We start from the raw sequence: 12,801 nt of genomic DNA, 5'->3' as shown, positions 1-12,801 counted from the left end.
AGCGAGCCATTCGGGATTCTTCTCGACGATTCGCCGACCTCGCTATGTGGGCTTTCCCTGCCTCAGGCTACACCAGGCATTCATCATACCTTATCAGGTTTAGTGCCAGCCGCCATCCCATTCTTCCCCGTAATTTTTTTGGGGTCTCGATGGGAATGATCGAATCGCCTCAAGGGCGAGAATAGTAGGAAAAAAATTGGCTCTCGAACCCCAGACCCCACGCGGCCCATGCGTTCGTTCTTTTTAACCTCCTTCTCCTTCTCATCTCCTGAATTTCTCCATCCCTTCTCTTATGCTTATTCATTTTCTTTCCCTCACCAACCACTGTCTCTTTGTTGTTCTACATCCGCTCTTCATCGGTCTCTTCGGAGGAGGGGATCCCGCCGCCACCGCGTTGTTATTCGCAATTCGGAAAGCCGTTCCTTATAAGCTAGGAAACCTAGGCTTCGCAGTATTTATCCCTGGCGGTTCGGTCGGTTGGTCAATTGAGGTCTCTCTTCGACTTGCAGTCTTCTCCAGCGTCGGTCACCACAGGAGATTCAAGTGCGAGCGGGTGATCGTCGAAACAAGGCCGTCATCGACTTGGTTATGACAAACTGGACAAATTGCGAGATTCGATCTGAAGAGTGTGGCTCTGGAAATACTATGGCGCTCTACCTGACGATTGTGGACCAACTTGTGATATCCAAAATTCTGGCGAAACAACTTTTCTCGATATCGTCGCCTCATTTGCCGTGACTTTCTTAGCCAGGTCGATTTTCTCGTCGTTCTCCTCGTCGCTCCTTCTCAGCAATCTGTCTTCCAACGCTCTTTACGAACACGGCTCTCGTTTTACCATGTTGAACTCCATCACTGAGCTTCCTGAGGGTGTGGGGGCCAACCCTGAGATCCGCAGTCTGGCCATTCGGATTTTGGTGGTGGTGTTCAACTCGATCGCTCTTTACAATACGATTGAGCTCGTGATTCTCATTTTCCTTACGTTCAATCGCTACAGCGGCCTCTACTTTTGGAGTCTTTTACTGTCGGGTGTACTTGGGGTCATGCCCCATGCTATTGGTCACCTGCTGCAGTTCTTCCGTATTGGGCCCATTGGCCTCGCCATCTCCATTGCCACTATTGGTTTTTACTTCATGGTCCCCGGCCAGTCGTTTGTGTTGTACTCTCGACTTCATTTGGTGGTGCAGAATCGGAAACTTCTTCGGCGCGTGCTTTACCTTATCATCATTGACTCCATCGTCCTGCTAATTCCCACGACCGTTCTCAACTATCTGACCGTCTATGTCGGCACTCTGCCCGTTATCGAAGGATACAATGTTGTGGAGCGAATGCAGATTTCCTGGTTCGCAGCCCAGGAGATGTTCATTTCTGGAATCTATATCGTGGAGACCATCAGGTTGCTGCGGCTGCGACCGGACAAAGCATCCAACCGGAACAAGATCATGTATGAGTTGATTGCAATCAACCTTGTAATGGTGCTCTTGGACGTGGCTCTTCTGGTCCTGGAGTATCTCGGTCTCTACACACTTCAGGTGACGATCAAGGCGGCGGTATACAGTGTGAAGCTCAAGCTCGAGTTTGGTGTACTGAGGAAGCTTGTCTCTCTCGTCCATGCTCCTCAAGCCTCGAGTACCACCGACATCGACGAGTATCCCGCCTTTGTCGACCCATCTCAAATCACCGGCGATGTCACACACGCGGCGCCGGTCAATCAACGAACATCTTCACGCCGATGGGATGCAATATCCCTTGACAGCCTTGTTCGATCCGAGCGAAACAGTCGACACTTTGAACATACCGAACCTCCATGACACTGCACATGACATCATCAACCATTCGAAACTACGCACTAAATGTGCCTCAACCCTTTCAAACAGGGTAGGACCGTGTCCTCTTCCGGTACGTCCAGATTCTGGATTATTGGATATCAACCGCAGCCTGCAATCACTACTGGTTGAGCCAGACTTGGATTTCAAGCAGTCGCCTGCACCGGGCCGGCCCCATTGGTATGAAGCTTTGCCGGGGAGCTTGGCCGTCGAGCTTAGCTGTCATGTACAATCTCGGCAAATACACACCCGTACACCTCCAGCAACGCTTCCTCATCTTGTACTATCTATTGTACTGTCCACTGCACTGTCTGTGAAAAGACTTGGACCCCACTTGGAATGCATGCCCTTGGCAGATCATGTACATTGCTTCGAAGATATATCTTTTGTTATTATGACCAACTTTGTAGATATGAGCCTGGTACGAGTCCTGTATTCATAATCCATGAACATGTTACGTCGTTTTGCGGTCACCTACGGTAGAGCCGTGATACACCTGTGCACAGCGCCACCCCAGTGGCACACCGTAGCCACCACAACTCACACGCCTTGTCAGTAACTAGACAAAACCTACGACCAACCTGCATCAACCAAACCATGCAGCAAGTCTACACCCACGAAGGCCCCTACGAGTCAATCCCCTCGACCGCCACCCCCGGCCTCCAGTTCCTCAAACACTTCCTCCCAGCCCTAGACTCGCTCGATCCAAACGCAAACCCCGTCTCCCCCTTCATCCACCCCGACGCCCGAGTCTTCGCCGGCAGCGGCCCTCCAAACAGAGGCACAGACGTAGTCGGCCTCCTAAACGTCCGCCAGCGACATATCCAGTACTTCCACCACGATGTCCACAAGGCATGGGATATCGCACGAACAGACACGGGGAGCGGTAGCGATACCGGTACCGATACCCGGACGGTGATGTTCGAGGCGACGAGCGGTACCGTCTTCCGTAATGACCCGGATGATTTCGAGGTGCGGGTGAGGGAGTTTAACGTTCTCGAGCTGCAGTGGGCGGACTCTCAGTCCGACGGGGATGACGAGGGTAAGGGAGGGTTTGTCGCGGTCGAGATGCGGACGTACATGGATGCTCGGCCGGTGCAGGACCAGGCGGCGCGATTGCAGCGCGAGTCGGCGTATGGGGAGGCGAAGTCAACGGGGTGATCTGGCGTTCAGTGTTCAATACGTATAGACAAAGACTAGTCTAGTGGTATCATCAAATTTGTATTTGGCGCCGTTCTTATCAATCCTAGTGTTTCATAGCCGTTAGTGTATCCGTAGGAAGGAACGGAGGAGACTCTCTTTCGGGGTACATGATGTCATCCATAAGAAAGTTTGCCGCACTCTCCAATTCAATGATGTATACTGCGGAGTATCTGCAGGAGAATGTAGGAGTCAAGCATGCAGGCCAACGACGCAGGAACGAGTCATTTGCTGGGAGTGCTGCGCCCCAAGTGACTCAAGGGGTGCCTGAGCCGCTCATCAGACCCCTTTCTTGGCTTCAAATCTCGCTTGGGGGTAGATTGCGGACACCTCAGGCATATGTCTAGGCTACGGAGTACCGAGGTGTTAATTCATAGGATCAAGTCTAGGCAAAAGTGGCGCCTCAGGCATTAACCGCGAGAGGCATGCCCCAGCGCGATCATTGGATAGCCAAGCTGCACGGGTCCGAAATTTTAGATGAGATGGAGCTGCTAAAAGTGGGATCTCTCCACTCTTAACTGTCGTACGTACAAATGGATCCTGGCAAGTTGGTGACAGAATCTAGCTCCGTACGGAGTACTCTGACCTTGATTTTCATGACTGTGGGTTCTCAGCGGTCCATCTGCCACTGCGAATGTGTACCGACTAAGCAATCCCGTCAGCTTGGTTCGATGGAGGGACACTGGGGCAGTTGCCCGCAACCCGCAACGCATTGGAGCCCTCTTTGAAGCTTTTGGTTTGCATCGTACAATATATGCTTCTACTTGGATCTTCTTCGTATCGGTACGGCTATCTCACCCACCTACTCCGTTAACCGTCGCTAACTGTTTCTTGCTGTCATCTTCAGAGCGTCTCCCACCTGCCCCGCATTCGCGACTACGATTTTCTTACCCTTTCCACAATTCGCTCCCGGCATCCACCGCATCGGCACTTTCTGGCTGCTTTTCGAGTCAGATTAGTCTGAACGGCAGATACTGTGACTAGGTGCAGGAACCGTTCTGGATTCACGAAGTGACGTGGAGCCGTGTTCGACGTGACTGGAGTCTTGCCAACCTAACAATCCCTTAGCCAAATGATGGTATAGTCACGTTGGTCGCCGCGATTCGTTTTTCAAGTTGTCGTCCAGCATGGCGTCGAGAGCCAATACCTCCTCTCCGACGAGGCAGAAGACTGAGGGGGACCCCGCCGAAACAGCGTCAGGAGCTGTAGGAGAGGAAGGCGTCGTCACTCACACAACGAACTCAGGCCCGGGGCGTGCCACAAGCTTCGAGAGCGTAGACCGAGTGTACCCGATCCGGTCGGTCGTTTCCGTTGATCCCTCAACGGTCTCACAGTCTGAACAGCATCCGCAGAGTAGTTTGAGCTCACCCGTCACTGGAGCGCGAGAATGGTCTATCATCGATGCCGAGACCTGGGATAAGATGCGAACGCAGACGAAACCAAGTACAGGTGATCCTGCCGTTACTGAGCCCTCTCCGCCAGCACCGGATACTGCACCTTCATCGTCCGATCCTCACGGCCTCAGTCACGCGCCGGTTCCGGGTTCTTCTCTGACCAAGACCCAGGATCCAGAGGTCGATCCCGACCATGGTCTTGTTACTGCCCGATTTCGTCATGTGGAGACCGATGGTGGTCATATGGTCATCACTGGAAGAGCCAATGACTCGTATCAAGCATGCGAAGACGAACCGATCCACATCCCTGGTGCGGTGCAGAGTTTTGGGTGTCTGATTGTGCTGCGGGAGGAAATTGATGAGAAGTTGGCGGTCCGTGTAGCCAGCGAGAACTCCGAGGTCATCCTTGGGTATTCACCCAAGTGTCTCTTTGCATTACCAAACTTCTGTGACATTTTGGATGAAGATCAGACAGGAAATCTATTGGATCATCTTGATCTCGTCCGCGAGGGTGGATACGACCCTTCAGTCGATGGTCCCGAGGTTTTTCTCTTGTCTGTGAAGCTCCCTTCTGGTAAACCTCGGCGATTCTGGTGCGCCGCCCATCTCAGCCCAACCGACTCAAATTTGGTCATCTGCGAGTTTGAATTGGAGGACGACCTAATAAATCCCTTGAGTGTTTCTGGTCTGACTACCCCGGTGACACCGACTGATACTCTTGGAGTCGAACCGACACCAGAGCAACTCGAGCACAGCACTGTCAACATCAGTCAACCCCTGCGAGTGCTACGAAACGCGCGCCGGAGACGAGGCGAGGCCGCTGCCATGGAAGTGTTTAGCATTTTGTCTCAGATCCAAGATCAATTGGGTCGTGCCAAGTCGTTGGATTCCTTGTTAAACACGGCCACTGGTTTGGTGAAAGAATTGACTGGTTTCCATCGTGTTCTGATCTATCAGTTCGATATCGACTGGAACGGAACTGTTGTTGCTGAACTGGTTGATCCCAAAGCGAGCGTCGACTTGTACAAAGGACTCTGCTTTCCAGCCTCTGATATTCCGAAGCAAGCGCGCGACTTGTATCGAATCAACAAAGTCCGCTTGCTGTATGATCGCGATCAGGTCACGTCGCGATTGGTCTGTCGGACTCTGGATGACTTGCAAACGCCTGTAGACATGACACATTCCTACCTGCGCGCAATGTCGCCCATTCACCTCAAATACCTGGCAAATATGGGGGTTCGTGCTTCTATGTCAATCAGTATCAGTGGCTTCAACGAGCTGTGGGGTCTCATCTCATGTCACACCTACGGGACTCACGGCATGAGAGTCTCCTTTCCGGTTCGAAAAATGTGCCGGTTGATTGGCGACACTGTGTCGCGGAATATCGAACGTCTGTCTTACGCATCACGGCTCCAAGCCCGCAAACTGATCAATACCGTCCCGACCGACCAAAATCCCTCGGGATACATCATCGCTACTTCGGACGATCTGCTCAAACTGTTTGACGCTGACTATGGTGCTCTCTCAATCCGTGATGAGACGAAGCTTCTGGGAAAGATGACGCACTCACAGGAAATGTTGGCTTTACTGGAATACCTCAGGATGCGACGGATGAATTCGGTGGTTGCTTCACATCACATCACCAAAGACTTTCCAGACCTCTTCTATCCCCCTGGGTTCAAGCACATCTCCGGCATGCTCTATGTGCCTTTGTCGTCCGGTGGCACCGATTTCATGGTCTTCTTCCGTCGGGGACACCTGACGGAAATCAAATGGGCCGGTAACCCGTATGACAAGAAACCTCAAAATGGCCATCTGGAACCGCGCAGGAGTTTTCAGACCTGGCGAGAAACAGTCCTAGATCAGTCTCGAGAATGGACCGAGTCCGACGTCGAGACGGCAGCTGTGTTGTGTCTCGTTTATGGCAAGTTCATTAAAGTGTGGCGACAAAAGGAAGCCGCAATGGAGAACTCGCAATTGACGCGGCTCCTCCTCGCAAACTCGGCCCATGAAGTTCGTACGCCACTGAATGCTGTCATCAACTATCTGGAAATCGCTTTGGAAGGCTCCTTAGACACGGAGACCCGCGACAACCTTACGAAGTCCTACTCTGCATCCAAATCTCTGATCTATGTCATCAACGACCTTCTGGATCTGACCAACACTGAAAAGGGCCAGAAACTCATCAAAGACGAAATATTTGACCTTCCAGTGACTTTCCGAGAAGCCACTGATATATTTGAGGGAGAGGCGAAGCGTAAGAAGATTGATTATAAAGTGGTAGTGCGCCCTGGACTTCCCCCAGCGGTCATTGGCGACCAACGTCGTGTCCGTCAGGTGTTCACCAATCTCATTTCAAATGCGATTCGACATACAACAGCAGGCAGCGTGACCACGGAGATTTGGCGCTCTTCCGAGCAGACGCAGCCGGGTTGCGTGTCGGTCCAAATGACCGTTTTGGACACGGGATCAGGAATGTCTCAGAGCACCCTTGAGGCATTGTTCCAAGAGCTTGAGCAAGTTTCGACAGAAGATGACAGTAGTTGGTTCGATCCGGACGACCAGGTACACTCATGCGATCAGGATAAACGTGTACTGGGTTTGGGTCTGGCGTTGGTAGCTCGAATTGTTCGCAACATGCACGGCCAGTTGAGTGTTCGGTCGGACGAGGGTAGGGGCAGCCGTTTCAAGATCTCACTTGACTTCCCAGTTCCGGACGATGCGGCATCGGGTAGACCAGAAGAGCCATCTGCGCCCGAACCCGTGGAACCGGCAGTTCCAATTCGGCCGGAAGAAGAGTTCATACTTGTCGACAACAAGTCCATTCGAAGCGGCGGGCGCAGGCGTAGTACCGGCAGCAATCACAGCAGGGGCAGTTACAATAGCTCTCGCAGCGGCAGAAGTAACAGGAGCGAAGCCGATCGATTGATTAGTGCCATGCAGGAGTCCCCCCTGCTACAACGAACAACCAGCGAAGGGTCTCAGCGGAGAGGTCCCAGACCAGTGGAACTTACGCAGGGCAGCGCGGACAACAGACATGCAACGTCTAGCCAATCTCTTCCGAACATGAAAGACAAATGGAGTCCGCGACAGTGGCCGTTGGCACGCACGACGATGCCTTCGGTCTCCCCGCCTCCGCCTGGCCAGGAGCCCGTTACCGACTCTGGGGTTCCAATGACAGCGATACGCATTCCGCCAGAAGACGTGGAGCGGCCGCCCTCACCTCCGGCCCAAGCTTTGCCAAGCCAACATGAGACCTCAGCAGAGTTACCAAGCACGGCGGAACTATCCTCAGCACCTGTCCCCAATGCTGAGCCGACTACTCTGCGCGTTCTCGTTGCCGAGGACGACCCTATTAACAGCAAGATCGTGCAGAAACGACTAGGTAAATTGGGACACGCTGTCATCCTCACAGCAAATGGCGAAGAATGTGCGACCACCTTTCGCGGTGATTCTGCGAAGGTCGACGTCGTCCTGATGGATATTCAGGTAATTAACTTCTTTTCCTCAGTAAAGCATTCAAGCCATGCTAACCCTGTCAGATGCCAATTGTCGACGGCATAGAGTCTACCCGGATGATCCGCCAGTTCGAGCGAGAATCTGAAGCCCCGCTGTCTGACAAAGCCAACAAGAATGGCCGCGTACCCGTCTTCGCTGTCTCAGCATCGCTCCTTGAAAAAGACGCACAACTGTACATTGAAGCCGGCTTTGACGGGTGGATCATGAAACCCATCAACTTCAACCGGTTGGGTGTTCTCTTTGACGGTCTTCAGAATCATGACATCCGCAACGCAGCCACCTACCAACCCGGCCATTGGGAGTTGGGGGGCTGGTTCAAACGCCATGGGGAACTCTGAACTTCTACAACATTTTCCCTGTCCTCTTCTCGTCTCATCACACCATCGTCGGCACCTTACCTAAGCAACTCGTCCCGACAGGATTCATTTCTGGAATTGTCAGTTGTCGTCATCAATCATGAGCGGAGGTGTTGTGGGTTTGTTTTCGCAAGGGAACCAGAAGTTCGAGGGAGTTTTCCATCTTTTTCTGGATTCCTTTTTGTCATTTTGATTGATTTTGCCTCCATATACCCAGCTGAAGAATACGTCCGTATCACGTGTCACTGATTGATGAAAAGCATGTCATGTCGTTGGGGGCAATGATAGCTCTGCATGCATTTGATGGTTTTCTTCTGTGATTTGTTTGTGGCGTTAATTAGCTCTCTCTATTCGGTATCTGCGCTGTGCAGATCTTCGATGCATCTTATGTGCGACTACAAGGCTAGTCAGTGGTTTCCCCCTGGAGATTGTGGCTTAGCGGTGAGGCTTTTTTGTGTTCTTATCATTTACAGTGTTCATATCCATTACCGTACTGGTATCCGTAGAGAGGTACTCCGTAGAGAAGTCTCGTTCAGGATACATGATGCCATCCATGAGAGTGTTGGCTGCACTGGCGACCTCAATGATGCATTTATTTTCTAGGACAAAGTACCTCTCATAAGTTCAGTTAAGAACAACGCCAACAACACAGGACAAGTCATTTGGGGGTATGTGCTGCACTCCAAGTATAAGGGGAGACCTGAGGTGGTAATCACACCCCTTCCTTGGCTTCAAATGATTGAAGACACCTCAGGCATCTCAGCTCGGTCTGCTTTGGGATTAGCGCGGCGCACCATAATGTTCTGTACCTAATTCTATTCTGCCACTCCACAAAATCTTCCTCTTTAACCAACGAGGAACATCCTTGGCCTTCTACCGACCCGAATTGGACAGAGTACTCCTTACATACGACTTCGTCTTATCAGTCTTCCTTCTCTAGGTAAGGATCTACCTTTCATTCTTAGCTCTAACCTTCTAACTATAGCTGCGTGCATAACAGAACCATGTCTACTGTTGAAAAAATATAGAGACCCTAGACTGATAGGAATCATGTCCGGACACCTTTTTAGCCTAGTGGTATTATATTTCAATATCTACCCACTCGACCCAAATGGATGTCGACAATGCTCCAGCTCAATTATCCCCTGTGAGACAACGTTCGACCACAGTGATATACCATGGTTCCCCGGTACCAGCAGATGCCCCTTCTCTACCTCCTCCAGATGACAGGGAAGCTCTTTTGCTGGAACTTGGCCAGGCACTTGAGACACAGGCAGTACCCGCATCGTTTTGGGCTTGCCTCCAAGTAGCGGACTTATCAGCATTAAGGACTTTCATCCAAGAAGCTCGAGCGGCACCACGCTTATGCGAAATGTTATCTGACACCTTCTACGAGCTTCCCCGCATGTGGCGTCAGAACCCACCGAAAGATCGTAGGTCATGTTCATCTTCGTCACGAGAATTGAACCTTTCTGATGCTGTTCCCCCTTCCAGATCAGCTAGAAAAATCGCTAAAGAACGCGATGGAGGCAATTGTGTAGTAACTGGACGTCAGGAAGTCCAAGTTTGTCACATTTCCCCCCCTTGCTTGTTAAAGAAAAGAAGCCTGCAGATCTCACAAGATCTATACCTGACCTTTGGAAGTTGTTGTCGCTGTTCTTTGACAATGAGCATGTCCTCCAGTGGAAGAGCGCGATCTTCCCAAACCCCGACAAACGCACCGACAGCATCCCAGAAAATCTCATTTGTCTCTCCAGCAATGTACATGAGGACTGGGCGGACGTATATTGTGCGTTCAAACCACTTCGTGTGTCTTCAAACGGTAGGGAAATGGAGTGCGAATTTCATTGGTTGCCTCGCGAGCCCCATGGGCCGACGGACAAGGTAGATCTTTCAAGACGTCCGTTATCGACCGCAGGTCTCGATCAGTCTGGGGGCAGATTTTCCTACACTTTTGAAGGTTGCCGGACTCAATCTGGGCACCCGTTCGTTCTGAAGACGAGCAACCCAGTCACTCACCCACTGCCCAGTTACACGCTGCTAGAGATGGCGTGGAAGTTGAACCACATCGTAGCCTTATCTGCGGCCGCAGAGGACCCAGACCCAGAAGACGATGACGACGAGTCGGAGACCTATAACAAAGAGGTCATAGACAGATGGATGGCAGAGCAATCTGACGGTGACGATAACGACTTTTCACTGCAAGAGTCCGGTACTCTCCGCTGAAAACAAGGATAAACACAGAGGTTGCTCAAGCGTCAGCTCAGAGCCTGCCGAGATTTTCCATGATGTTTGAGTGGCTGAGGCAGAGGCAGAAGCAGGCACTGCAGGAGTGTCGTGATTACCTTTGATGGCACTTCGTGTCATCTACACTAATGTACAAACAAAAATCCTGCTCAAGTAGGTGCCTGGTCGTCTTCGATGGCCTCCAGGCCTCCAGCGACAAGCTCACACCTCACCGTGGTGCTGGAGTCTAGTAACCTGTTTATAACTATAGACTGGCGAAGCTAAGATGAGCTTACTCTTGTATGTCAAAATAATCTCATACCACTGTAGTACTAGGAAGCATTTGTTTGGAGTTTAGACGTTTCATGTTGTGCTCGTTTCTTTATATGCTCCGTACCAACGAGATTTCCCCCGGGCCCGCTATCAGAGATACTTTAGCCAGTGGAGTGCTCAAAAGACTGAATAGGAACAAAGACATTGGTCTTCATTTGAGGTGTCTCTTCAACTTCACGATACAGCGCACCTGTAGTCGCTCGATGTCGAGTCTGTGAACCTAACCTTCTGGCTCGAGTCTTAACTGCAAACCTCGAGACATACTGGCAAACTATACACTGCGCATAAATACTATGGCTCAGGAGACAGAACGTAATATCAAATCCCCCTCAGAATGGCTGGCAGTGTTGACAGTTGGGAGGAATGGACAGTAGTTCGAGGGGGTGGTCCGTGCTGAAGCTGCTGATCAACTTCCTCACCGTCGTCATTGCAGCCTGTCAAGCCTCCACTCTAAACACACCCAGACGTTCTTCCTCATCCATCACCCCTCTACCTTGGAATTCGAGGTCTCCTCCCCGCAGAATGACTTTGCGGTAGTATCCTGCGATCTCTATTGAAACTGCTCCCTCCTTTCGATTCAGGAACCGCCAGTCATGGTGTCCCTGTGGCCCTGGAAGGTAAGTTATCCGTGTCTTCTCCTAGAATGCGCAGTGACAGAGCACTGACGACGATTGCACGATTACAGGGCGAAGACAATTCTCCAGCATCCTTCGAAAAAGCCCTCTCAGCCCTCTCCACAAAGATAACACAGACAACGAACCGACTTGACCTTCACCGCCAGCATGCCCGTCGATTCAAGGCTCTCTGGACTCTTTACACCACTTTCGCATACCTCCTTTACTCGATTATCTTAGCACTCGTTCTCGGCTGGCAGAATTGGGGTGTGACGGAATACGCTGCCATCATTGGGGGGCCAGTCCTGTACGAATCTGTCCCAGGAGAGCCTCGAGTCCTTGTATGACGTCTGACTTTGAGCAGGATCTACGCTGTCCGAGCCGTAGCTAGCAAGTTCTTCGACTACCGCGTCAGCAAGACGCAGCGACACCTCGATGATCTACAGAAACAGCGGGAGGAGACAATCGAGAAGCTCAAGGTCGCAACGAAATACAACTCGACTCAACAGCTGCTGGAGAAGTATGGCGGAGAGTCCCCCAAGCCGTCACGTCCCAAGGGCGGCGACGAGAAACGCAAGACAAACGCCAAAGGCAAGCAGCCTTCTACCCCGCAACCACCCGTCATGAGAACCGGGCTTCCTCCCCCTCCAACCGCCAACATTCGAAGACCAACTCCGGCTCAATCGCCAGTGCCTTCTCCCGGCCAGCCTCAGTCTCCGCCACCATACCCAATGCAAGGACAGCCACAACCGGAGAACATCCATCCACTGCCCCCTCCTACACTTGACGAGCCCGGCTTTGCGCCCAATGCGTTTCCAAGCGCTCCGCAATATGTTGAGCACTCTCACTGGTACGACCGGTTGCTAGATGTCCTACTCGGCGAGGACGAGACACAACCAAAGAACCGGATTGCATTGATCTGCGCCACCTGCCGACTCGTCAACGGGCAAGCCCCGCCGGGGGTCAAGACGCTGGAAGAGCTCGGCCGATGGCGGTGCGGAAGCTGTGGGGCATGGAACGGAGAAGAGAGCGAGGCGAAGAAGATGCTCGCTGGGATCCGGAATCAGGCCCGAGCTGCGGACGGAGCGTGGGAAACAGTCGCGAAGCCGGACTCGGATTCGCACTCGGCAGGTGAAGCGACGGACGAGGCGGTTATGGTCGCAACGAGCGAGGACGAGCAGGTTGGATCGCCGAGTTCCGGGGTGGAATCTCAGGATGAAGCTGATCAGAAGCCACAGGAGCAGGAGACCCCGGAGGCCAGTGGGGGCGGCAAGTCAGGCCGCGGACGGGCAAAGAGAAACAGGAGGAAAGGATGAGCGGTGACTAGTATACTTCA

The 12,801-nt window shown here is 52.2% G+C and overlaps 4 protein-coding genes across 4 annotated transcripts; all 4 read left to right on the top strand.

The window, feature by feature from the left end:
• Positions 1-836: 836 nt before the first annotated feature.
• Aud_002278 (uncharacterized protein) lies at positions 837-1,808 on the top strand (the record flags this gene model as incomplete). The annotated part of the gene is made up of 1 exon (XM_043296278.1): positions 837-1,808. The coding sequence occupies one exon, from the start codon at positions 837-839 to the stop codon at positions 1,806-1,808; it is 972 nt and encodes a 323-aa protein (XP_043152213.1).
• Positions 1,809-2,420: 612 nt separating this feature from the next.
• Positions 2,421-2,984, top strand: Aud_002277 (uncharacterized protein; the record flags this gene model as incomplete). Its single annotated transcript, XM_043296277.1, has 1 exon — positions 2,421-2,984. One exon carries the CDS (start codon positions 2,421-2,423, stop codon positions 2,982-2,984), a length of 564 nt encoding a protein of 187 aa, XP_043152212.1.
• A 1,166-nt stretch (positions 2,985-4,150) lies between these two features.
• On the top strand, positions 4,151-8,274 carry fphA (putative sensor histidine kinase/response regulator; the record flags this gene model as incomplete). The annotated part of the gene is made up of 2 exons (XM_043296276.1): positions 4,151-7,906; positions 7,960-8,274. 2 exons carry the CDS (start codon positions 4,151-4,153, stop codon positions 8,272-8,274), a joined length of 4,071 nt encoding a protein of 1,356 aa, XP_043152211.1.
• Positions 8,275-11,444: 3,170 nt separating this feature from the next.
• On the top strand, positions 11,445-12,781 carry Aud_002275 (uncharacterized protein; the record flags this gene model as incomplete). The annotated part of the gene is made up of 3 exons (XM_043296275.1): positions 11,445-11,468; positions 11,537-11,772; positions 11,830-12,781. The coding sequence occupies 3 exons, from the start codon at positions 11,445-11,447 to the stop codon at positions 12,779-12,781; spliced, it is 1,212 nt and encodes a 403-aa protein (XP_043152210.1).
• Between the last annotated feature and the right edge of the window lie 20 nt (positions 12,782-12,801).

Source organism: Aspergillus udagawae (assembly GCF_001078395.1).
Source record: "Aspergillus udagawae IFM 46973 DNA, scaffold_11, whole genome shotgun sequence".
NCBI classification, from domain to species: Eukaryota; Fungi; Ascomycota; class Eurotiomycetes; order Eurotiales; family Aspergillaceae; genus Aspergillus; species Aspergillus udagawae.
Note: the sequence above shows the minus strand (reverse complement) of the source record. Positions and strands in the feature narration are given on the sequence as shown.